This window comes from Heptranchias perlo, chromosome 7 (genome assembly GCF_035084215.1).
Source record: "Heptranchias perlo isolate sHepPer1 chromosome 7, sHepPer1.hap1, whole genome shotgun sequence".
In the NCBI taxonomy this organism is placed as follows: domain Eukaryota; kingdom Metazoa; phylum Chordata; class Chondrichthyes; order Hexanchiformes; family Hexanchidae; genus Heptranchias; species Heptranchias perlo.
In genome coordinates, this window is record NC_090331.1 from 28,061,028 (window position 1) to 28,087,805 (window position 26,778).

At 40.9% G+C, this 26,778-nt stretch overlaps 1 protein-coding gene across 1 annotated transcript in view; it reads left to right on the forward strand.

Moving 5' to 3' along the window:
- The window catches only part of LOC137323576 (low-density lipoprotein receptor-related protein 1-like), a 1,400,855-nt gene that overhangs the window by 1,361,508 nt on the left and 12,569 nt on the right, over positions 1-26,778 (forward strand). Inside the window, exons 86-89 of the mRNA XM_067987196.1 lie at positions 13,316-13,429; positions 13,740-13,816; positions 21,833-21,923; positions 22,515-22,662. Of these exons, the coding sequence (XP_067843297.1) occupies positions 13,316-13,429; positions 13,740-13,816; positions 21,833-21,923; positions 22,515-22,662 (430 nt within the window). The remainder of the gene's footprint in view (positions 1-13,315; positions 13,430-13,739; positions 13,817-21,832; positions 21,924-22,514; positions 22,663-26,778) is intronic.

Here is a 26,778-nt window from a genome sequence, read left to right on the forward strand (position 1 = left end):
ATTAAGCTTTGTGTCTGTTTTCTATAACTTTTAGCAAATCATTTAGGCAGAGTGGCAAAGGTAAAGGAATTAAATGCTAACTCATACTCAGTGCCAGAGAACATTAGCTCCTCCACTAGGCAAAACAATAAAACATATGATAAATGAGAGAAAGGAATAAGCTACAAAGCTGCAACTGAATGGGGCTCTCTTTATATTATAGAACTGCTTCCGGTGGAATTAATGCTGTAATATACGGAGGTTTCTGATCATATCCTCTCTACGTACAATGCAGGGTGGAATCCACTGCATCAATGGGAACAAAGGTGCATGCATAACCTTATGCATATACAACTAGCTTTCATGGCCAGCTGTATCTTCTCCTTGATTCAGAGCAAAGTCTACCTGTGGCCAGAAAAAAAATGCATTGCGGACAATAGTTATTTCTATTTGTTTCAACTTGAAGTGGTTCCCTGTGGCTTTATATTACAGTATTTCTGCTGAAGTCAGAGCTGTAGTTGGTAGCAGCATTGTAATTTAAATGGTAATCCATTATTTGGAAAGTCTGAAATTAGGCTATGCAGTTGATTGGTCACTAATTCATTGTGTCGTGGACAGTGGTAGATATGAGTTCATGCCCATCATTCCCAACACAATGGGCCCTGATCGTTGGCAAGTAGGATGGGGAAGGGTGCAATGGTTCAGATTAGACGTGCAAGTCCTTTATAGCACAAGTTTTGAAGTTGCGAATGTGCTGTGCCAACATTTTACTGTGCTTATCACATTATATTTCTTCATGTGGGGAGCAGAGGAATAAAAACTGTTGAAAATACCGATTTAAATAAAATTGGAGGAAAAATTCAAAGCAGCACATCATTAAAAGAATTTTTCATTAAAAGCTCGTCAGTTCTGAATGATTTCCAACTTGTAATGATTGCATGATGTTTGTTTTCTTTCATCCTCTTAAACCATTGAAAATTTGAAATTTATTGGAACTCCCTAGAGTTAGCAAACACATATTTTAAGGGCAGGCTAATTCTGTATAAAACATCTCTCCTATTGAATTAGGGTTGAAGATATTAAAGTATATTTCTGTTCTGATAACATCCAGGATGAACCACATAAAGGTTTTCATTGAACTTAGTGAGTCCTGCATCTGTTAAATGTTTCAAAGTATTCACTTCATTACATAGTTCTGTGGTTAAAAATCACAAATTCTAAATGTATCTATTGGATGTTATTCGATATTAAATCATTTTACCAAGAGACAGGAAAGATTTCTAAGCAACACAAAGCTTTCTGTGGCTTAGGTGCAATCTTGGCAACACTAATGACAGCCATTATAGTTGTTATATAGCTAGATTCTATTTTACTTTAAGTTTCTTTCTTATCATTTTGTGGATTTTAGAACTCAGTGCCATATTTCTCTGCATGGACGTTTGTTGCATATGTATTGTTTCTGTATATTGTTTTTGTTGTATTTCTGTGCACTGGAGGGTTTTATTGCTAATTTCATATTTTGTAGGTCTCTGTGCAATCAGAGGTTTTTTTTTCTTATACTTTTAAGAAAGAACTTGCATTCATATAGCACCTTTCATATCCTCACGATACCTTAAAGTGCTTCGCAGCCAATGAATTACTTTTCAAGTTCAGTCACTATTGTTATGTTGGCAAACACAGCAGCCAATACATACACAGCAAAGTCTGACAAATAGCACTGAGATGACTGACAGTTAATGTGGTTTTGGTGGTGTTAGTTGAGGGATAAATATTGGTTAGGATACTGGGAGACCTCCCCTGCTCTTCTTCCAATAGTGCCATGCGATCTTTTACATGTACCTAATCAGGAAGATAGGGCCTCAGTTTAACATCTCATCAGAAAGGTAGAACAATTGTTTGTACAACTACAAGGGTATTAAGAGTAAATCACATGAAGACCATTTGGATAGGGGGTGACAGATTCACTTCCCTTAAGGAAGATTAAATTTAGCATGTTTTTAGCCTTATCAAGCTTATAAACGTTCCTGGGGTTCAACATGTCTTGGGGGTCAGATTGTAATCTCCCATTCCCCACTTCCATATGGATATTGCTAATTCCCAACATTTCAATTGATTTTTCTTGCTGGAGAATGAGGGGAAGCCAGAGATCGCTATGGAGCTGCAAAATTATCCTAGCATTCATATTGGTAGTGAAACCCCCGATTAAAACAATTGAGCTTATAGTTTTGCATACATGGCAGTAACGACCACCGTAGATGCTGTGATTGCTCTATTTCTATGGTTGTCACTGGCTGTCCAGTAAGGACAAAAAAACACTCGCAAATCCCACAGTCAGGGAGACTGTGAAAAGAGATAAAGCGGGGGAATGGAACTAACTGGATTGCTCTTTCAAAGAGCCGGCACAGGCTTGATGGGCCAAATGGCCTCCTTCTGTGCTGCAACGATTTCTGTGATCCTAAAAAAGGAGATAGCTGTGATACTGGATGGGCTAAAAATTGATGACGAGAAGGTACTAGAAAGGCTGGCTGTACTTAAAGTAGATAAGTCACCCAGTCCGGATGGGATGCATCCTAGGTTGCTGAGGGAAGTAAGGGTGGAAATTGCAGAGGTGCCGGCCATAATCTTCCAATCCTCCGTAGATATGGGGGTGGTGTTAAAGAATGGAGAACTGCAAATGTTACACGCTTGATAAACCCGGCAACTACAGGCAAGTCAGTTTAACCTCGGTGGTGGCGAAGCTTTTAGAAACGATAATCCAGGACAAAATTAACAGTCATTTGGACAAGTGTGGATTAATTAAGGAAAGCCAGCAAAGATTTGTTGAAGACAAATCGTGATTAACTAACTTGATTGAGTTTTTTGATGAGGTAACTGAGAGGGTTGATGGGGGCAATGCGGTTGATGTTATGTATATGGACTTTCAAAAGGCATTTGATCAAGTGCCACATAATAAGCTTGTCAGCAAAATTGAAGCCCATAGAATAAAAGGGGCAGTGACAGCATGAATACGAATTTGGCTAAGTGACAGGAAACAGGGAGTAGTGGTGAACGGTTGTTTTTCGGACTGGAGAAAGGTATACAGTGGTGTTCCCGAGGGGTCAGTGCTGGGACCACTGCTTTTTTGATATATATTAATGTCTTGGACTTGGGTGTACAGGGCACAATTTTAAAATTTGCAGATGACCCAAAACTTGGAAGTGTTGTAAACAGTGAGGAGGATAGTAATAGATTTCAAGAGGACATAGACAGGCTGGTGGAATGGGCAGTTGAAATTTAACACAGAGAAGTGCGAAGTGATACATTTTGGCAGGAAGAATGAGAAGAGGCAATATAAACTAAAGGGTACAAGTCTCAAGGGGGTGCATGAACAGAGAGATCTTGGGGTATATGTGCACAAATCTTTGAAGGTGGCAGGACAGGTTGAGAAAGCAGTTAAAAATGCATACGGGAACCTGGGCTTTTTAAATAGAGGCATTAGGTACAAAAGCAAGGAAGTTATGTTGACCCTTAATAAAACACTGGTTCGGCCACAACTGGAGTATTGTGTCCAATTCTGGGCACCGCACTTTAGGAAGGATGTGAAGGCCTTAGAGAAGGTGCAGAAAAGATTTACTAGAATGGTTCCAGGGATAAGGGACTTCAGTTATGTGGAGAGACTGGAGAAGCTGGGGTTGTTCTCTTTAGAGCAGAGAAGGTTAAGAGAAGATTTGATAGAAGTGTTCAAAATCATGAAGGGTTTAGATAAAGTAAATAAAGAGAAACTGTTCCCATTGGTGGAAGGGTCGAGAACCAGAGGACACAGATTTAAGGTGATTGGCAAAAGAAACAAAGGTGACATGAGGAAAAACTTTTTTACTCAGCGAGTAGTTATGATTTGGAATGCAATGCCTGAAAGGGTGATGGAAGCAGATTCAATCGTGGCTTTCAAAAAGGAATTGGATAAATACTTGAAGGGAAAACATTTGCAGGGCTATAGGGAAAGAATGGGGGAATGAGACTAACTGGATTGCTCTTACAAAGAACTGGCATGGGCTCGATGGGCTGAATGACCTCCTTCTGTGTTGTAACCATTCTGTGATTCTATGTTGGAAAACTATTGAGTGATGGAGGGTGATAGCATTCTATTCACAATGCCACCTCTCTCATTGGTAGGATGTAACAATTTTGTATTAAAGATGTGAACATATTTCTTTTTGCTGTTAGCTACCTATTTCAATGTGTTTCTGTGTACATGTAAGAATACAGTAATATGCTGTAATGTCCACTCTGAAAAAAAATCAAAATACAAACCAGATGAAACATAAAACAGCAATAACTCAGGTGATACCTTAACAAGTAGAAAATGTACAAAGTCAAAAATTACCTAAACTTATCTATTGGATGTGTTTCACTCTTAAATCCTTTCTCTTTTATCAGTCGTGATAACATCACACCGAAATACATATAAACATCCTGTAGTTCTGCACAGTAGTTCTGTAGTCTACATATCTGTAGTTAACAGGATATTTTTGAGATTTTGCTGGATTTTGACTAACAGACAGGAAAGATTTGAATGCAAAATAAAGTCATAATTTATAGCTTCTGTGACTTGACACCACCCATGTTGGATTTGTGGTATGCCCTGTTACAATTTTGTATATATCAGCACAGGGGTGACATCATCCCACCTTCTCTTATCCTTAGAATTTTTTTTTAATTGTGTTATTTGCGATGCAAAACTTACTGGGGGAAAAATTGGTACCCATCAGACCGTTTTATTGGGTAAAAAATTAATGTTGGGGGAACCAATTTCTGGGCGCAATCTCACGCGCCAGTTCTCCACCGAAGTGTGCGTCGGCCAAATTGGAACCTAGCAGCTTCCAAGTGTCCAGAGCGCCCACCTGAAACAGGCATTAGGCCCCATGAATATGCTAATCGGGCTCCTACCACCTGTTTCAGGAAATACGTCATCAACTGGGCGGAGCATGCACCAAGCAAGCTCTGCTAAGTTTTTACAGGCCTACAGCGGCCTAACCAGCTGTCCTGGGGGCCACCAACGAAAAGGTAAGATTACTTTTTCTGAACTTACTTTTTAACTTAAATTATTGTGGGCCGCTGCCGGCCCAGGTTCTCCCACCCCCCCACCACCACCCCAGTCTAGTCACAGCCCTGTGAGCCAGATGATCTTCCTGAGGGCCCGATTGGCAAGTTCCAGCAGGGGCCCAGTCGGTGTCCGCAGCTTGCTGGTATTATGCAGATAAGGCTTGAGACCCAACTACCAGCAAACGTGACGCTCGTTTCGTGCACGTTTCCGGCACTATCCGAATTTCCAGGCTCACTAGGACAGTGGTTAATTAATTTATATAAACAAGATAATATGTAAGAACTGTATTGGATCTGTCGTGCCAATAGCTTAGTTTCAAAACTCCTTAAAATGACAGTTGTGGTGCTCGTTCAGCAACATTCCAGTGTATCATAATGCCTGTTTGCACCATTAGCAATGACGTTTTATATAAATAGCTTTTATTCTTTATAGAATGCGAAATCTTTTTTGCACCTAATGGCACAAAAGTAATGAGCCCACAGTCTTTATGTAATACAAGATCAACGACTTTTTTCTGATGAGAAACCAAAGTGAAAGGCCAAGACTATGCAGGATATCGCCACAACCAAATAAAGTAAAAGAGATGAGATTAATCAACAAATAGTGATTGGACGACATCAAGCTTGAATTTTAAAAACCTGATGATTGTCTGAGCAAAGAATGGCCGAGACGGAGGAATTCCACGTTGCTTGAGTTCCTAGGAAAGGATGAGTTAGGGAAGAGAGAATTTAGATGTGGCGGACTTGTTAAATAATTACTTCGCGTCAGTATTTACAGTAGAGGAAGAGGATAGCATGCTGGACATCCCAAGGAAACTAATTTTGAATCAGGGATGGGGACTCACCATAATTAAGGTAAGCAAATTAACAGTAATGGACAAAATAATTTCACTAAAGAGTGGCAAATCCCCAGGACCAGATGGTTTCCATCCCAGGGATTTAAAGGAAGTAGGTAAGAATATTGCAGATGTCCTAACTATAATCTTCCAAAGTTTTCTCGATTCAGGAACCATTCCTTTAGATTGGAAAATTGCACATGTCACTCCGCTATTTAAGAAAGGTGAGAGAGGGAAACCAGGGAATTATAGACCAGTTAGCCAAACATCTGTTGTCGGGAAATTACTAGAGTCTATAATTAAGGATAGAGTGACTGAACACCTTGAAAATTTTCAGCTGATCAGAGAGAGCCAGCATAGATTTGTAAAGAGTAGGCCATGCTTGATGAACCTCATAGAATCATAGAAAGGTTACAGCATGGAAGGAGGCCATTCAGCCCATTGAGTCTGCACCGGCTCTACGCAAGAGCAATCCAGCTAGACCCACTCCCCTGCCCTATCACTGTGGACTTGCAAATTTTTTACTTTCAAGTACTTATCCAATTCCCTTTTGAAGGCCATGATTGAATCTGGCTCCACCACCCCCTCAGGCAGTGCATTCCAGATCCTAACCACTTGCTGTATAAAAAAGTTTTTCCTCATGTCACCTTTGGTTCTTTTGCCGATCACCTTAAATCTATGCCCTCTGGTTCTTGAACCCTCCGCCAATGGGAACAGTTTCTGTCTATCTACTCTGCCTAGAACCTTCATGATTTTGAATACCTCATGAACCTAATTGAATTTTTTGAACAAGTGACTGAAGTAGTGGACAGGGGAATGTCTATGGACATTGTTTATATGGGCTTCCATAATGCACTTGATAAAGTCCCTCATAAGAGACTGTTAGCTAAAGTTGAAGCTCATGGAATTGAGAGCTGGTTAGGAAATTGAATGAGCGGCAGGAGACAGAGAGTGGGGCGAATGGGCAGGTACTCAAATTGGCAGGATGTGACTCGTAGTGTCCCACAGGGATCTGTTTTGGGGGTTCAACTATTCACTATATTTATTAACGACTTAGATGACGGGGTAGTGAGCCACATATCCAAGTTTACCGATGACACAAAGATAGGTAGCATTGTAGGCCATGCTTGATGAACCTCATAGAATCATAGAAAGGTTACAGCATGGAAGGAGGCCATTCAGCCCATTGTAAGCAGTGTAGATGGAAGCATAAAATTACAGAGAGATATTAATAGATTAAGTGAATGAGCAAAACTGTGGCAAATTAATTTCAATGTAGGCAAATGTGAGGTCATCCATTTTGAACCTGAAAAGGATCGATCAGAGGACTTTCTCAATGGTGAAAAGCTCAAAACAGTGGAGGTCCAAAGAGACTTAGGAGTCCGTGTACATAGATCATTAAAATGTCAGGGACAGGTACAGAAAATAATCAAAAAGGCTAATGGAATGCTAACCATTATATCTAGAGGACTAGAATACGAGGGGGTAGAAGTTATACTACAGCTATACAAAGCCCTGGTTAGACCACACCTGGAGTACTATGTTCAGTTCTGGACTCCGCACCTTAGGAAGGATATATTGGCCTTGGAGGGAGTGCAGTGTAGATTTACTAGAATGATACCTGGACTCCAAGGGTTAAATTCGGAGGAGAGATTACACAAACTAGGGTTGTAGTCCCTGAAATTTAGAAGTTTAAAGGGTGATTTGATTGAAGTCTTCAAGATATTTCGGGGAACTGATAAGGTAGATAGAGAGAAACTATTTCCGCTGGTTGGGGAGTCTAGGACTGGGGGACATAGCCTTAAAAATTAGAGCCTGGAGTGAAGTTAGAAAACACTTGTACACCCAAAGTGTGTTAGAAGTTTGGAACTCTCTTCCGCAAATGGCAGTTGGTGCTAGCTCAATTGTTAATTTTAAATTTGAGATTGACAGATTTTTGTTAACCATCGGTATTAAGGGATATGGGGCTAAGGCGGGTATATGGAGTTAGGTCACAGATCAGCCATGATCTCATTGAATGGCAGAACAGGCTCGAGGGGCTAAATGGCCTACTCCTGTTCCTAAGAGTGATTGTTTTTTTCAATCCGATTCAGAAGTACACGAGAGATACTAGAACAGCCTCACTATATGTCAGAGTAGTCCGAGTCTTGGACAGACTTGAGTTCATAGAGACATCAAGGGAAAAGAAGCCCTTGACGTGAAAGAAGAAACCAAGCTTCTTGGAATCAGCTTTATCAAAGAAGGAGTAATTGGAGTTCCACTTGAGGTCAATGGAGATAGTAAGGCCATTAATGTCGATTTAATAAAGAAGGATTAAGGGTGGAGCAATCAATAAAGTTGTGTGTGGCAGCTAAGATGGTGGATTCACAGAAATTATAAGCAGAGATCAAATTGGCTCAGAATGCTACAGACTGATGAAGACATCAGGTGTGATGGGCTGATGTTTTATGATAAATAGTGAACATGATGGAACCGAGATTAGTCTCATATCTGATGGACGCCGAGGAATAATGTGTGAAATCTTCCATGCCAGCTAGAATAACATCAGTTACTTCATTAGCACAGGTAGAAGTATCAGAAGAGCAAAAGTAGCAGTTGTACCAGGGAAAGAACAAAGGATTTTCAAAAACCATCTAAGTTGACTGATTTATGCCAGGTTTTTTCACCCACTTATAGCCAATAGATGGAAAATATAGCTCTATTGTGCCAAACAAAACAGTATGGTTTATAGAGTATTGCAGGAATTCTACTAAAGTTGGTTATGAGGCTATGGTCAGAAAAACCAGAGATGACCTATACAGTGTAAGAGTTAGGACTGGAGATAAGGAAAGGGTTTAGGAAAGGAACCAAATTATCAAATAATCAGAGAGAGGCTGATTTCTGAGGGCATTCAGGATTGTAAAGGACTCAGTAATAGTGCCAGTCTGGACAGTAGAATAGGAGAAGCTGTTGGTGAACACTGAAGTCACCAAGATTATTAGTGCCAGCAGAAAGGAAGTTAGAGCTGATAGATTTTAATTTTGCTTTACAAAAAGTTAAAGTTCTAGGCAGCTGCCAAAGGTTAGGAGAGTGACAGAGCCAATAGATGAACTTAGTAAATGAGGGAATTTTGTAATTTTTAATGAATTACAAAAAATCAAAGCCAAATGGTTCAAGGGAGTTAAGGCTAACAACAGGGTCAACCGAATGAACATAATCACATGCACCTCATTTTGATCAGAAGTTGGAATAGAAAGTGTAAGAGGGGAAGGGGAAGGGGTCAGAAAAAATTGAAACTTGATGTTACAGGAAGATGAAAGAACTTTCACTTTCCACCCTGAAACCAAACATTCTTACGCAGATATTTTGTGTCATGTTTCTGCAGTTGCTTTTATTAGCTTCCATTGTTAAAGTTTAAAGGCCTCCACCCTTCTTTCATAATTAGTCATGGAACTCAGCAAGGTGTTGTTAAAACAGCATTTATAATATTGAGTAAGCAGACAGTTCCATTGGTTTAGGTTGTGGGTTTTTAAAGTGGGAAGAAAAAATTGTTAAAATGTTTTTAATTAATTAACTTTCTTTACCAAATATTGCTCAGTACTTAGTGTTATTAAAAGGTTTTGCTTATATAACCATGGTTAATCAGATGTTTATTCAGAACCCTCCTTCCCGTCCCTTGAGTAATGTTACAATCCTTCTGTGATTTTCCTCCTTGGTCAGTTTTTCTTTTTTTTGCCTCTCATACATATACATACACGAATGAAAGAAATGCAGCTATTTCAACCACTTGGTGCACTTTACAAAATAAACATTAAACAATAGCAAAATTTCGGGTGCAAAGTTTCAGTTGTCACAATGGGTTTCAGACAGATACAGTCGATGGGGGCAGGGTGACTGGGAATGGAGATGAAAATAGTTTGGCGGTTCAAGAAAATGGCATAAGTATTGCAAAATCTACAGTAAAGTTAAAAGAGGAAGTAGCAAATGCATCGGGCACAATTTTGGATGTTTCAGATGTTGGGCTGGGTTGTAAATCTTTAGGTTGTACTTGCATTTGTTCATGATGTCAGTGATGAGAAGAAAAGGAAAGGATAAGGAACCACTACAATTGTAACATGAGAAGGGGGTGAAAGATACTATTCCACGTGTCTTGCATGGTGGCTTCCATGGTGCCCTGGACATAGCTGCATGGTAAAGACACCCATGCAATCATAAGGTAGCCATATCCCTGTGTGGTAAATCTAAAACCAGCTTAAAGTTGATTTTTGTTTGTTTAGCATTATAATATTAGTCTTGCACATTACCCATTTACAAAATGTTGTTCCCTTATGCCTCATCTTTTAAAGATCTTACGAAGTGGGAAGAGTTCCACAGGTACAGGCATGGCAATGGCAGCTCACTAGAACCTTGTACAAGTCCCCATTGTTCATGTACAAGCCTAGACAGTGAGTGTTAGAAGGCTTTTTAACTGTGGGAAATCGTAGCCAACCCCTCGTCCTTGTTCACCTAACGTCCAAATATAGAATCATAGAATGGTTATAGCACAGAAGGAGGCCGTTCGGCCCATCGAGCCCATGCCGCCTCTTTGTAAAAGCAATCCAGTTAGTCCCATTCCCCCGCTCTTTCCCCGTAGCCCTGCAAATTTTTCCCTTGAAGTATTTAGCCAATTCCTTTTTGAAAGCCCCAATTGAATCTGCTTCCACTACCCTTTCAGGCAGCGCATTCCAGATCATAACTACTCGCTGCATAAAAAAGTTATTCCTCATGTCGCCTTTGGTTCTTTTGCCAATCACCTTAAATCTGTGTCCTCTGGCCCTCGACCCTTCTGCCAACGGGAACAGTTTCTCTCTATTTACTTCATTTAAACCCTTCATAATTTTATACACGTCTATCAAATCTCGTCTTAACCTTCTCTGCTCTAAGGAGAACAACCCCAGCTTCTCCAGTCTATCCACCTAACTGAAGTCCCTCGTTCCTGGAACCATTCTAGTAAATCTTTTCTACACCCTCTCTAAGGCCTTCACATTCTTCCTAAAATGAGCTGCCCAGAATTGGACACAATACGCCTGCTATGGCCAAACCAGTGTTTTATAAAGGCTCAACATAACTTCCATGCTTTTGTACTCTATGCCTCTATTTATAAAGCCCAGGATCCTGTACGCTTTTTTAACTGCTTTCTCAAGCTATCCTGCCACCTTCAAAGATTTGTGCACATATACCCTCAGGCCTCTCTGTTCCTGCACCCCTTTTAGAATTGTACCATTTAGTTTATCTTGCCACTCTTCATTCTTCCTGCCAAAATGTATCACTTTGCACTTCTCTGTGTTAAGTTTCATCTGCCATGTGACCACCCACTCCACCAGCCTGTTTATGTCGTCTTGAAGTCTATCGCTATCCTCCTCACTGTTTACCACACTTCCAAGTTTGTGTCATCTGCAAATTCTGAAATTGTGCCCTGTACATCCAAGTCCAAGTCATTATTGTACATCAAAAAAAGCAGTGGTCCTAGTACCGACCCCTGGGGAACACCACTGTATACCTTCCTCCAGAACGATAAACAACTGTTCACCACTACTCCCTATTTCCTGTCACTTAGCCAATATCATATCCATGCTGTCACTGCCCCTTTTATTCTATGGACTTCAATTTTGCTGACAAGCCTATTATGTGGCACTTTATTAAACGTCTTTTGAAAGTTCATACACACAACATCAACAACATTGCCCTCATCGACCCTCTCTGTTACCTCATCAAAAAACTCAATCAATTAGATAAACACGATTTGCCTTTAACAAATCCGTGTTGGCTTTCCTTTATTAATCCACACTTGTCCAAGTTTATTAATTTTGTCCCGAACTATCGCTTCTTAAAGCTTCCCACCACTGAGGTTAAACTGACTGGTCTGTAGTTGCCAGGTTTATCCTTATACCCTTTGTTGAACAAGGGTATAACATTTGCAATTCTTCAGTCCTCTGGAGAATTGGAAGATTATGGCCAGCACCTCTGCAATTTCCACCCTTATTTCCCTCAGCAACCTAGGATGCATCCCATCTGGATCGTGTGATTTATCTACTTTAAGTATAGCCAGCCTTTCTAGTACCTCCTCTCTATCAATTTTTAGCCTATTCAGTATCTTAACTAGCGCCTCTTTTACTGAGACTTTGGCAGAATCTACATCCTTGGTAAAGACAGATTCAAAGTACTCAGTACCTCAGCCATCCCCTCTGCCTCCATGCCTAGATCTCCTTTTTTGGTCCCGAATCGGCCCACCGTTCCTTTTACTACCCTTTTACTATTTATAAGCCTATAGAAGACTTTTGGATTCCCTTTTTTGTTAGCTGCCAGTCTATTCTCATACTCTCACTTTGTCCCCCTTATTTCCTTTTTCACTTCTCTGTACTTTCTATATTCAGCCTGGTTCTCACTTATATTATCAACCTGACATTTGTCATACGCCCCCTTTTTCTGCTTCATCTTACTCTCTCTTTCATCATCCAGGGAGCTTTGTCTTTGGTTGCCCTAGTTTTCCCACTGTTGGGAATGTACCTAGACTGTACCCGAACCATCTCCTCTTCATAGGCCGCCCATTTTTCAATTACAGTTTTACCTGCCAACCTTTATTCCAATTTACCTGGGTCAGATCCTTTCTCAACCCACTGAAATTGGCCCTCTTCCAATTAAGTATTTTTACTCTAAATTGCTCCTTGTCCTTTTCCATAACTAATTTAAACCTTATGATACTATAATCACTTTACCCGAAATGTTCCCCCACTGACACTTGCTCCACTTGACCCACTTCATTCCCCAAAACTAGATCCAGCAATGACTCCTTCTCCGTTGGGCCAGAAACATACTGATCAAGAAAGTTCTCCTGAACACACTTCAGAAATTCCTTCCCCTCTTTGCCTTTTACACTGTTACTACCCCAGTCTATATTAAGATAGTCAAAGTTCCCTATTATCACTCCTCTATAGTTCTTGCACCTCTCTGTAATTTCCCTACAAACATGCACACTTTCCAGTAGGGAATCACTTAATGATGATCAGGATCTGGAATCTGGGTTGATTTTTGTCCTCTCGAACTTGAGGCTCCAAGGCCAATTGCAGCTTCTTGCAGAAAAATATAATTATTTGTACCAATATCCATGATATTTAAACAAACACAATCCAAATATGCACTAACCATAGTCTCATGAAACAGTAACATGCAAAATGGTTGATGAAAGGGCTGATGTCAATTTTCCACTGAGGCTAATTAATGTCTTGCTGTAGTAACAATGGTCTTTATTAGACTGAGCAAAGCTGCTAAAGTAGCTACTAAGTGTAACATCACCATCCTCGTTCTTGAAAAAATGGTACAGTTAGAAAAAAGGGTAAATAGGACTTACATTATAGTACAATTCAGCATTTTAATACCACTTATATTCTATAACTCTGCAGATGCACAGTGGGGTTTAAAAGTGATCGATGTGACCAGAAAGTGAACCTTTGTGATTACTACTGTCAAAATGGAGGGGTTTGCACTTTAACTGCACTTAATGAGCCTCAGTGCAAGTAGGTTTTGACCTTACGCCAAACATTGTTCTTTGCTATAAAATATTGTATTCCAGCAGAATCATCATGCATTGGTGGCATGTTTGAATAGCCTTGTAAATTAATTGCTTTTATGCATGGCATGCTGTTGGCCTATATCAGAGCTAATCATCTCCTCAAAGCATAGCTATTTAAACAAACCTGCTGTCTCATCCTTAATGCATGCTTCTAAATGCTGTCTGCTCTTGCTGATATCTGTAGGTGATCTCTCTTCTGGAGATTATAACAGCTGCAGTACATTAATTTTATATTCTTAATTGGTTCATTTCAGGTGCTCAAATGAATGGTCAGGCACACAGTGTGAGAGGCCAGCTCCCAAGAGCAGCAAAACTGAGAATACCAGAGGGAGTAAGTATTTTAAATCCATGCCTTACTGGTGTTGATGGTATAAGTATTCTATCATGATTCATTGGTCTCTATATTAACTTGAGGGCACCTTCCAGGGTAAATGGGTTGTTGGCCGACATGAAGACTTCATAATGTTGAGTCAGCCTGGAATTGACAAATGCTTATCATATGTGTGACAGGGTTAAATCCTTAGGTTTATGACTTGGCAATTCAGACTAGTAGCTTTTAACTCTCTATCTGATTGCATTTATAGTGACTTTTAGTGACCAGGCAATAGTTAATGTAGAATCCCGATCCACACTAAATGATGTGCAGGAAGGTCATCTCTGATTGATTCCTATTGACAGTTACGACTAACCCTGAACAGGCGCTCAGAAGAATACAATTGCCATTATAAGACAGCCAACTCTACGATCTCTTTTCTGAGAGGTCATGGATGAAAATAAAGACGGAAATACCATGTGTCAGTCTTTTTGACACAAGTGTTTTGAGCGCATGATATAAAGAATGCACAGCAGCACAGCTGAATGTCAGTCTGTGCCAAGGACTGCTTTTAAACTGCCATTAGATGACAGGTTAGGAATGATCCTATTCTTCAGTATTACAAACCCTTTAAAGAAGAAGCTTTTACATTTAAAAAAAATAATTTGTCTAGTACACCCCTAATCTAACCAGTCCTTCCTCACTGCACCCTTGCTGCAGATTATGATCAGTTTACATACGATATTGGGATCATTTTAACTTTTATCACCAGGTAAAAAAATGGACGATAGAGAATGAACACCCATTCTACATCCGTCCGAATTTCTTTTCCATTAAAGTTAATGGAAAAGAAGAAAAGACATGGTGTAAAAGTCAAGGACAAGAATAGGCTATTTGGTCCATCAAGTTTGTCCCTTATCCAGTCTAACATTCAACTCAAACTTAAACTCCCCAAACTTTTTTGATTTCAGTCTTATAGATTATTCCAAATGTTTTTACCCTTTTGAGTGAATGAATATTTTGTAAAATCTGTTTCAAATTTAATTTTCAGTAACTTAATTTTATGGTCTCTTGTTCTATTGGCCTGCTTAACCTTAGCATAATTTCCTAGGTTCAACTTATATATGCCGTTTCATACTTTATATACCTCAATGAGGTTTCCCCTTAACTATTTTACTACTAGAGTGTATAGCTTAAGCCTCTTATTTCCTTTATAGTTCATCCCTTTTACGCTTAAGATCATTCTTGTTGCTCTTCTTTGCAACTTTTATAATACAGAAATAATTTATTTTTGAAATCATTGTAAGTGAGGACAGACCCCAGCGTATTATGAAGCCTCTGCACACTTGTACTGTTCAGTTCTGGCGATATATCTCAACATTCGGTTGTTTTTTTTAATTGCTTCTCCACAAAGTCTTGACATTGCAAATGGTAAGTCTATTGTCACTCCCAGATTCCTTTCAAAGTATCCCTGTCCTAACGATGATCCCTTCATATTGCTCATTTTTGCCTCCAATTGGTAGTATTCCATCATAATCAAACTTAATTTGCCATTTATCTTTCCAAATGCATAACAGATCTACATTCTTCTACAAAACCATAACGATATCCTGCACTCCGACCATACTCCATATTTTAGCGCTATATAAATTTAACGAGCTTGCAATTGGTTTCTGCATCCAGCTTATTTATGCAGATAAGAAACAACAAAGGTACATACACTAACCCCTACAATCCTGCACTCAGCACTTACCCCAGTTTGACACTACGCCCCCCTCATGAGTACTCTCAATTTTCTAGTTTTATTCAGTTTCTTAGCCAGTTCTATGCTGTACCCTGGACTCCCATGGATTTCCCATGGCAATTAGTTTCTCATGTTGATCAATGCCATAGGAACATAGGAACAGGAGTAGGCCATTCAGCCCCTCGTGCCTGCTCCGCCATTTGATAAGATCATGGCTGATCTGTGATCTAGCTCCACAGTTTTTGTGACTGGAAGCCTGTGGCCAGTGGGGTACCACAGGGATCGGTGCTGGGTCCCTTGCTGTTTGTGGTCTACATTAATGACTTGGATATGAATGTAAAAGGTATGATCAGTAAGTTCGCTGATGATACAAAAATTGGTAGGGTGGTAAATAGCGAGGAGGATAGCCTCAGTCTGCAGGACGATATAGATGGGTTGGTCAGATGGGCGGAACAGTGGCAAATGGAATTTAACCCGGAAAAGTGCGAGGTGATGCACTTTGGAGGGACTAACAAGGCAAGGGAATACACAATGAATGGGAGGACCCTAGGCAAGACAGAGGGTCAGAGGGATCTTGGTGTGCAAGTTCACAGATCCCTGAAGGCGGCGGAACAGGTAGATAAGGTGGTAAAGAAGGCATATGGGATACTTGCCTTTATTAGCCGAGGCATAGAATATAAGAGCAAGGAGGTTATGATGGAGCTGTATAAAACACTGGTTAGGCCACAGCTGGAGTACTGTGTGCAGTTCTGGTCACCATACTACAGGAAGGATGTGATCGCTTTGGAGAGGGTGCAGAGGAGATTCACCAGGATGTTACCAGGGCTGGAGCGCTTCAGCTATGAAGAGAGACTGGGAAGATTGGGTTTGTTTTCCTTGGAGCAGAGGAGGCTGAGGGGGGACATGATTGAGGTGTACAAAATTATGAGGGGCACAGATAGGATGGATACTAAGGAGCTTTTTCCCTTCATTGAGGGTTCTATAACAAGGGGACATAGATTCAAGGTAAAAGGCGGGAGGTTTAGAGGGGATTTGAGAAAGAACTTTTTCACCCAGAGGGTGGTTGGAGTCTGGAACTCACTGCCTGAAAGGGTTGTGGAGGCAGGAACCCTCACAACATTCAAGAAGCATTTGGATGAGCACTTGAAATGCCATAGCATACAAGGCTACGGACCAAATGCTGGAATATGGGATTAGATTAGACAGGGCTTGATGGCCGGCGCGGACACGATGGGCCGAAAGGCCTCTATCCGTGCTGTATAACTCGATGACTCAATACCTGCCTTTGGCCCATATCCCTTAATACCGTTGGTTGCCAAAAAACAATCTATCTCAGATTTAAATTGAGCAATTGAGCTAGTATTAATTGCCGTTTGCGGAAGAGAGTTCCAAACTTCTACCACCCTTTGTGTGTAGAAATGTTTTCTAATCTCACTCCTGAAAGGTCTGGCTCTAATTTTTAGACTGTGCCCACTACTCCTAGAATCCCCAACCAGCAGAAATAGTTTCTCTCTATCCACCCTATCTGTTCCCCTTAATATCTTATAAATTCCGATCAGATCACCCCTTAACCTTCTAAACTCGAGAGAATACAACCCCAATTTGTGTAATCTCTCCTTGTAACTTAACCCTTGAAGTCCGGGTATCATTCTAGTAAACCTACGCTGCATTCCCTCCAAGGCCAATATGTCCTTCCGAAGGTGCGGTGCCCAGAACTGCTCTCAGTACTCCAGGTGCGGTCCAACCAGGGTTTTGTATAGCTGCAGCACAACTTCTGCCCCCTTGGACTCCAGTCCTCCAGATATAAAGGCCAGCATTCCATTAGCCTTATTGATTATTTGCTGCACCTGTTCATGACACTTCAATGATCTATGTATCTGAACCCCTAAGTCCCTTTGGACATCCACTGTTTTTAACCATTTAGAAAGTACCCTGTTCTATCCTTTTTGATCCAAAGTGGATGACCTCACATTTGTCTACATTGAATTCCATTTGCCACAGTTTTGCCCATTCACCTAATCTATCAATATCCCTTTGTAATTTTATGTTTTCATCTACACTGCTTACAATGCCACCAATCTTTGTGTCATTGGCAAACTTAGATATGAGACTTTCTATGCCTTCATCTAAGTCATTAATAAATATTGTGAATAATTGAGGCCCCAAGACAGATCCCTGCGGGACTCCACTAGTCACATCCTGCCAATGTGAGTACTTACCCATTATCCCTACTCTGTCGCCTTTCGCTCAGCCAATTTCCTAACCAAGTCTGTACTTTTCCCTCGATTCCATGGGCTTCTTTCTCAGCTAACAGTCTCTTATGTGGGACCTTATCAAATGCCTTCTGGAAGTCCATATAAATAACATCCATTGACATTCCCCTATCCACTACTTTAGTCACCTCTTCAGAAAATTCAGTCAGGTTTGTCAGGCACGACCTACCTTTCACAAATCTAAGCTGGCTCTCTCTGATTAACTGAAAATTCTCCAGGTGTTCAGTCACCGTATCCTTAATTGTAGACTCCAGCATTTTCCCCACAACAGATGTTAGGCTAACTGGTCTATAATTCCCTGGTTTCCCTCTCTGTCCTTTCATAAAAAGCAGTGACATGTGCAATTTTCCAATCTAGAGGGACAGTTCCTGAATCTAGAGAACTTTGAAAGATTATAGTTCGGGCATCTGCAATGTGCTCACTTACTTCTTTGAAAACCCTGGGATGGAAACCATCTGGTCCTGAGGATTTGTCACTCTTTAGTGCTATTATTTTCTTCATTATTGTTGCTTTACTTATGTTAATTTTATCGAGTCCCTGTCCCCGATTCAATATTAGTTTTCTTGGGCTTTCCAGCATGCTATCCTCTTTTTCTACTATAAATACTGACGCAAAGTAATTGTTCAACATGTCCGCCATTTCCCCATTGTCAACGACAATATCCCCACTTTCAGTTTTTAAGGGGCCAACACTGCTCCTGACCACCCTCTTTTTCCTAATATAACTATAAAAGTTCCTCGTATTGGTTTTGATATCCCTTGCAAGTTTCTTTTCATACTCTCTTTTTGTAGCTCTTACTATCTGTTTTGTGACCCTTTGTTGATCTTTGTGTCTTTCCCATTCGCCAGGATCTATGCCATTTTTTGCCTTTTTGTTTGCCCTTTCCTTATGTCTTATACTGTCCCTTACCTCTTTAGTTGTCCATGGCTGTTTTTTTTGGCAAGTAGAGTTCTTGCCCCTCAGATTATAAACCGGTTCTGTATCTCGTTAAATGTTTCTTTAAACATTTCCCACTGATCATCAGTCGTTTTACCCATTAACAGATTTGCCCAGTTTACTGTGGACAGTCTCTGTCTCATCCCATTGAAGTTGGCCTTGCCCTAGTCTAGAATCTTAGCAGCTGATTCACTTTTTTCCCTTTCAAACACTACATTGAACTCGATCATGTTATGATCGCTATTGGATTGATGTTCACGCACAGTTAAGCTGTTAACTCAATCTGGTTCATTACTCATTACCAAATCTAGTATGGCTTGCCCCCTTGTTGCCTCTTGGACATACTGCTGTAGAAAACTATCCCGGACACACTCAAGAAATTCACTACCTTTCTGACAGTTTCTAGTCTGCTTTCCCCAATCTGTGTGAAGGTTAAAGTCCCCCATTAAGACCACTATGCCTTTCTTACACGCTTGTCTAATCTCTGCATTTATACAATCTAGCACTTCAGAGCTGCTGCCAGGGGTCCTATACACAACTCCCACAATAGTCTTAGATTCTTTCCTATTTCTCAATTCAACCCATAAGGTCTCTGTTGACTGCTTACCTCTCGTTATATCCCCCTTTATCATTGAAGTGATTTGATCTCTAATCACTCAGGCTACTCCTCCCCCGCTTCCATTTTCCCTATCTCTCCTGTAGACCTTATAACCCAGTATATTTAGTTCCTAATCCTGACCATCCTGCAGCCATGTCTCAGTAATAGCTATCATGTCATACCCTCCAATTTGAACTTGAACCTGTAGTTCATTTAATTTATTCCTTATACTCCATGCATTTGTACGTCGAACTCTTAGTTGGGCCACACACCCTAGCCTGACCATCAGCTTTGATGCTGGGTTAATCGCCTTACGCCTTCTAGTTTTCACTATATCTGTATTGCCTAATGTACAATTTCTTTCTGCTGCTCTACGCTTTTCCCTTTCACTTGTTCTTGAACAACTGTTTGTACTATTTGTATTGTAAATTTCCCCTGGGTCTTCCCCTCTCTTGCTGCTCTCAACTTTACTCCCTTCTGACTCCCTGCTCAGGTTCCCATGCCCCTGCCACTCTAGTTTAAACCTTCCCCAACAGCACTAGCAAACACCCCCGCGAGGACATTGGTCCCGGTCGTGCTCGGGTGTAACCCGTCCCACTTGTACAGGTCCCACCTTCCCCAGAACCGGTCCCAAGATCCCAGGAATCTAAATCCTTCCCTCCTACACCATCCCTGTAGCCACGCATTCATCCTGTCTATTCTCCTGTTCCTATACTCACTAGCACGTGGCACTGGTAATAATCCTGAGATCACTACCTTTGAGGTCCTGCTTTCTAATTTATCTCCTAACTCCTTAAATTCACCTTGCAGGACCTCATCCCTTTTTTTACCTATGTCGTTGGTTCCAATATGGACCACGACTACTGGCTGTTCACCCTCCCCCTCCAGAATGCCCTGCAGCCGCTCCATGACATCCTTGACCCTAGCACCAGGGAGGCAACATACCATCCTGGAGCCACGTTTATGGCCGCAGAAACACCTATCTGTTCCCCTTACAATTGAATCCCTATCTCTATAGCCCTGCCGCTCTTCTTCCTCCTCTCCTGTGCAGCAGAGCCACCCATGGTGCCACAAACTTGGCTCTTGCTGCTTTCCCCTGATAAGCCATCTCCCCCAACAGTATCCAAAGCGGAATATCTGTTTGAGAGGGAGATGGCCCCAGGGGATTCCTGCTCTACCTGCCTCGTCCTTTTACTCTGCCTGGCGGTCACCCATTTCCTTTCTGCCTAATCTTTACCTGCGGTGTGACCACCTCACTGAACGTGCTTTCCACGATAATCTCAGCATCGCGGATGCTCCACAGTGAATCCACCCGCAGCTCCAGCTCCGAAATGCGGTTAGCCAGTAGCTGCAGCTGGACACACTTCCTGCACACATGGTCACCAGGGACACTGGTAGTGTCCATGACTTCCCACGTAGTGCAGGAGGAGCATATCACGGGTGCGAGCTCTGCTGCAATGACTTGCCTTAGATTTACACTGCGTTCACCTCTCAGACTCTCCTCCCGCTCCCAGTGTCTCCTTTTTTTACTGTGCTCACCTCTCGGACTCTCCTGCCTCACCTGCGCGTCACACAGTAGTTTTCTCTTGTTGCGGTTCTGTTGCTGCTTTTATCCCCACTCTCAGTCTTTTGCTGCTCAGGTCCACTGCTGCTCTGAGGAAAAAGTTAGGAAAAGCAAGGCAAAGCAGCACCTTCCCCCGCTTTACCGAACTCCCACACTCACCAAACTCTCAGCTGTCACACTCGGTGCTCCGCTGCACTCTGGCCCAAGGAATTTTTTTAGTCCCCAATCTTATTAACCATCAAGAACCTCCCACTCACTGCTTTTATTTTGTATCTTTGGAAGATCTGACTTTGTCATTAAGTATGTTTTATTACGATAATGATAACATTTTTTACTTTATTATATCCTCTCTAGTGCCATTTTTGCAACCCCTAATACGTTTTAACCTGTTTTACTATTTTCTTAAATATTCCCTTCAAAGTTTTTCCCTTTTTCCCTGTAGCCTGTTTTTCCCTACATAAGTTTTGCACAATTTGTTCTAAACATGCAATCTCCATGATATCATAATTAAGAGCAGAGAGAACTCATACATGGTTCATGATGATGTCACTGAAAACCAAGGAACTGCAGTGTGCAGTTTATGTTTACTTCTCATACTGATCATAACTCAGTTGCAACTTGATATCTTCTGAGTTATCAGGTCAGCCCACTTCTGGGATACAGAAGGTAATCCAGGGGTCTTTGTTAAGTATTCTTCACAAATGTTTGTTCAAAATATGCAATATTGTCTACCTAGTGTTATGCAACAATGCCACTATTGTCAAACCAATGGTCAGCATGTTATATATTTACTCCTTAAGCCCATGTTAAGAAAAAGCACATCTGTGGAAAATGTGTAACTGTACTTGAACATTTACCATTATATGTGAGGGAAGATATTTGGTGGAATGTGTAACCTATTTCTGTTCCTCTTTTGCAGGAAACATCACTTTTATTATCCCACTTGTTATCTTGGCTGTTTTGATTATTTCAGTCGTTGTTGGAATAATCATTTGCAAAAGAAGGCTACGGTAAGTGATTTTAACTGTAATGCATCCTTAAAACAATAATGTGTAATGAAAATCTGCATTGCTGGCTGTAAACATCTGATGTAAAATGAATTTGGGCAGTCTCAATCCACTTCCTGCAGGATAGAAAACACTCCTAAATCAGCATAATTTGGCACCAATTTGATAATCTCAATCAGAGAGGGCAAAAAATCTTGGTGTCGGAAATGGAGAAATGTCACACTGGTAAAGTAATTTGCAGTTATCTAAGGTTGGTGCTGAGGCTTGTTGTTGAGATAGAGTAGGGAGATTGTTACTCTGCATCTAACCTAACCTGGGAATACTTGTTGATACTGGCTGCCTGAAGTAGAAAGTGTTCCATTTACCAGCACCAACATCCTTCACCTTGCTGAGTGTAAAAGTCACAATAAATACTCTCAACTCCCTTATATTGTTATTGCACTAGGCGAATGTCAACCTGTTATTTCTGTACTTCATCCCGAAAACCTGTGGCCAAGTTGAATCCAAGGATTTCTATTTGAACTTAAGGTACTTTGACACAAATTCTCTAACAGTGAGAATTCATGTTAACATGTTTTGGTAACCTCCTGTTAGTGTGAAAACCGTTCGGAGGCAGCCACTGACGAATGGAGGCATAAATGTGGAAATTGGAAATCCAACATACAACATGTATGAAGTTGACCGCAGTCATGAAAATGACGGAGGCTTACTGGATCCAGATTTTATATTAGATCCTGAAAAGGTATGTGCGTTATTGCATTAGAAAGTTGGAAAATAGTGAAAACTAGGAGCCCATTTAACTCCTCTGAAGCATGTAATTGGGGGAAGAGAAAAAAATGCAGCTGAGTTGGCAATATATCAATATAGACAAAAATCATTGTTGTGCATCAGATCCATTGGTTACTATATGTTTTGTTCATTCTCAGTGTTTCCCATAAACTAGTTGTCTCGAAGTAATAATGGCCACAATGGAATGTTCAGTTAAGGGAGATCATGCACAATAGACGCACATCCACCTAGCAATTCTATTTTCTTGCATAAAATTCCCCTTTTCAAGAGTCAGTGGCTGGGATCCTGACTCTATTTAGATATGAGTTTCCTCCTCCCTCCACACAACATCCTCGTCCCAGTCTGTATCGAATGAATTTAGCGATCCCTTATCTATACTTCAAAAATGTATATTTGCATGATCAATGCACAGGAATCCAATACTGATATGAGACTTGGGATATACATTCCAATGAAAGGGAATCAATGGGAGAAAAATAAATGTATGCTCAAACAAATTCTGGACTTGCCCATGGACATTCTTGAGCATAATGGCAAGTGTAGACCTCTATTATAGAAAGATCTTCTCTGATTGATTCTATGGGGGTACAATTGCTCTACACCAGTAGTGCGAAACGGGCTCATATGAATCACCAGCCCATTTTATACTGTGCCCGATTTTTTTTTTATTGACTTCACAGCTCTGACTTTCAAACATTATTGACATTTTTTACATTGGAATTGGAAACATTATCAAACAGCTACTCAGAATTTCAGTTCTCAATATTGGAGCTTGGAGCCAACGTTGAATTCTTTCCAATTAGCAATAAACTGTTGCATGTGGAAACTTGGCGACTATTGGGCTTCAGTGGAATCATTCATGGAGAATGCGGAAGCACCTGCCCATTGAGGAGACATGAAATGTCTATTTATATCGAGCACTGCTGGATCTAGTAATGGGAAATGAACCAGAACAGATAAGAGAAGTAAATGTAGGGGAACATCTGGGCAATAGCGATCACAACATGATAAGGTTTAAGATAAAGATTGAGAAGGACATAATTAAGATGAAGACCAAAGTAAGAAATTGGAAAAAAGCTGATTTTCAGTGGATGAGAATGGATCTAGGGAAAACAAACTGGAAAAATTTACTGATAAACAAAGAAATAGAACAGCAGTGGGAAACATTTAAAACGGTGATCAATGGAGTGCGGGAGAAATATATCCCACTAAAAAGCAAGAACAAACTAGACAGTAATGATACACCATGGATGAATAAAGTAATAAGAGCAAAATTGAAACTAAAGAAAAAGGCGTACACTAAGTACATAGACAACATATGAGACAAAAGGGAATATGAAGAGGTTAGGAAAGAAGTTTTTAAAAAAAATTAGGAAGGCAAAGAGAAACTATGAAATTAAATTATAAAGGAATATAAAAAGAAGTGGTAAAGTATTCTACAGACACATAAATAACAAAAGAAAAATCAGTATAGGGATAGGGCCACTAAGGGATACACACGATAAACTCACAGGAAAGGCAGAAATATGAAATAATTTATTTGCCTCAGTATTTAACAGGGAGGCTAATATGGTGGGCATGACATTAGAAGAAGAGATCAAAAAAGATATGAAGACATTTAAGAAAGAGGAGAGATAATTGATAAACTAAGCAAACTTATGGATGATAAAACCCCTGGTAGATTGCATCCGTGCATATTAAAAGAAGTTAGGGAAGAGATTGTAGAGACACTATTACATATATTTAAAAATTCATTAGAAAAGGGAATAGTGCCAGAGGACTGCTGGATAGCTAATGTGATTCCTATATTTAAAAATGGAGATAAAACCAGTCCAGGGAACAATAGGCCAATTAACTTAACGTCAGTGATAGGAAAGACAATGGAATGCTTTGTCAAAGATGTAATAGAAAAACATCAAAATATAATAAAGGATAGTCAGCACAGACTGCAAAAGGGGAGGTCATGTTTGATCAACCTTATTGAATTCTTTGAAGAAGTAACAGAAAGGGTTGACAAGTGTAAAGTAGTAGATATAGTATATTTAGATTTTCAAAAGACCTTCGATAAGGTACCGCATAGTAGACTCATGACTAAGGTCAGAGCATTTGGAGTCAGGGAGCAAGTAGCAGAATGGATAGCCAAGCTGGCTACAAAACAGAAAACAGAGAGTAGGGGGTTAAAGGTTGTTACTCAGACTGGCAATAGGTGGGAAGTGGTGTTCCGCAAGGATCGGTGCTGGGACGACTGTTATTCACTATTTGCATAAACGATGTGGATTCGGAAATCTGAAGTACAATGTCAAAATTTGAGGACGACACCAAATTGGGATGCATAGTTAATACCGAGGAAGACTGTGACAACGTACAGGAAGACATTAATAAACTTGCAGAATGGGCGTGTAATTGGCAGACGAATTTCAATATAGATAGGTGTGAGGCATTACATTTTGGTAGGCAGAATAAGGAGGCCACATACTACTTTATAATGAGAATCTTGGTGCGCTAAATTGGGCCATGTAACGGCCATTGTGTAGGCGCTACACAGACTCCTAAGCCCGAAAATGGCGTCTGAGATGCGCGCGTACACTTCCGGCATGACGTGCACAGGACGCCATATTGGTGAGAACATTCACCTAACAAACGCCGGCAGCATGTAAAGTAGGGAGATTATGACCTAAATCAGTGTCCAACACTGATTTAAAGGGACCGCTGCTACATTGGAACTCCATGCTCCAGCTGAACAGATCTTAAACGGCCCAGAGGATCCCCCCCAAGTGCTATTTAAAGGGATCATGCAGGAATTACAGGTTAGTTGCTGGATTATTGCTTCTGGCTGCTGATGCATCTGTACCTGTTTTTGGAGATCTTCTATAATTGTATATTAGGACTAGGGGACATAGCCTAAAAATTAGAGCGAAGTTAGAAAACACTTCTACACGCAAAGGGTGGTAGAAGTTCAGAACTCTCTTCCGCAAACGGCAGTTGATGCTAGCTCAATTGTTAATTTTAAATCTGAGATTGATAGATTTTTGTTAACCAAAGGTATGAAGGGATTTTTTTTTTATACTCGTTCATGGGATGTGGGGGTGGCGAGGCAGGCATTTATTGCCAACCCTAATTGCCCCTGAGAAGGTGGTGGTGAGCCGCCTTCTTGAACCGCGGCAGTCCGTGTGGTGAAGGTTCTCCCACAGTGCTGTTAGGAAGGGATATGGGGCTAAGGCTGGTATATGGAGTTAGGTCAGAGATCAGCCATGATCTCAATGAATGGCGGAACAGACTCGAGGGGCTAAATGGCCTACTCCTGTTCCTATCTTCCCATATTAAAGTTTCAATACTCTACAGGGAGTGGACTGGCTAGCTGACAGGCAACAGCAAGAGTACTGGTGGAGTGGCAGGGGTGGGACAGGAATGCTGTCATCCTGAGAGAGGACAACTGGTTCATGTTCCATGGAGCCACTGCCACTTGCTGCCTCCTCTAGTGCACCACCTTCTCCTGCAAGAAAGTGTGCCAGTGAGTGTCCTGCAAGATGTTTGGGTGATGTGGCTGACATGGTTGAACAGCTGCCAATGTATGTGACCTGTGAGTTGTGGGTGTGCCGCATGCAATAGTGGTAATGCGTGAGGGTGAGAAGAAGCATCTGATTGGAAGAGTTGAGTACTGATTGAAAGGAGGATATATTGAGAGGTTAGCAGCCAACAGAGACCTTATGGGTTGAATTGAGAAATAGGAAAGAATCTAAGACTATTGTGGGAGTTGTGTATAGGACCCCTGGCAGCAGCTCTGAAGTGCTAGATTGTATAAATGCAGAGATTAGACAAGCGTGTAAGAAAGGCATAGTGGTTTTAATGGGGGACTTTAACCTTCACATAGATTGGGGAAAGCAGACTAGCAACTGGTAGAGAAAGGTAGTGAATTCTTGAGTGTGTCCGGGATAGTTTCTACAGCAGTATGTCCTCGAGGCAACAAGGGGGCCAGCCATACTAGATTTAGTAATGAGTAATGAACCAGATTTAGTTAACGGCTTAACTGTGCGCGAACATCTATCCAATAGCGATCATAACATGATCG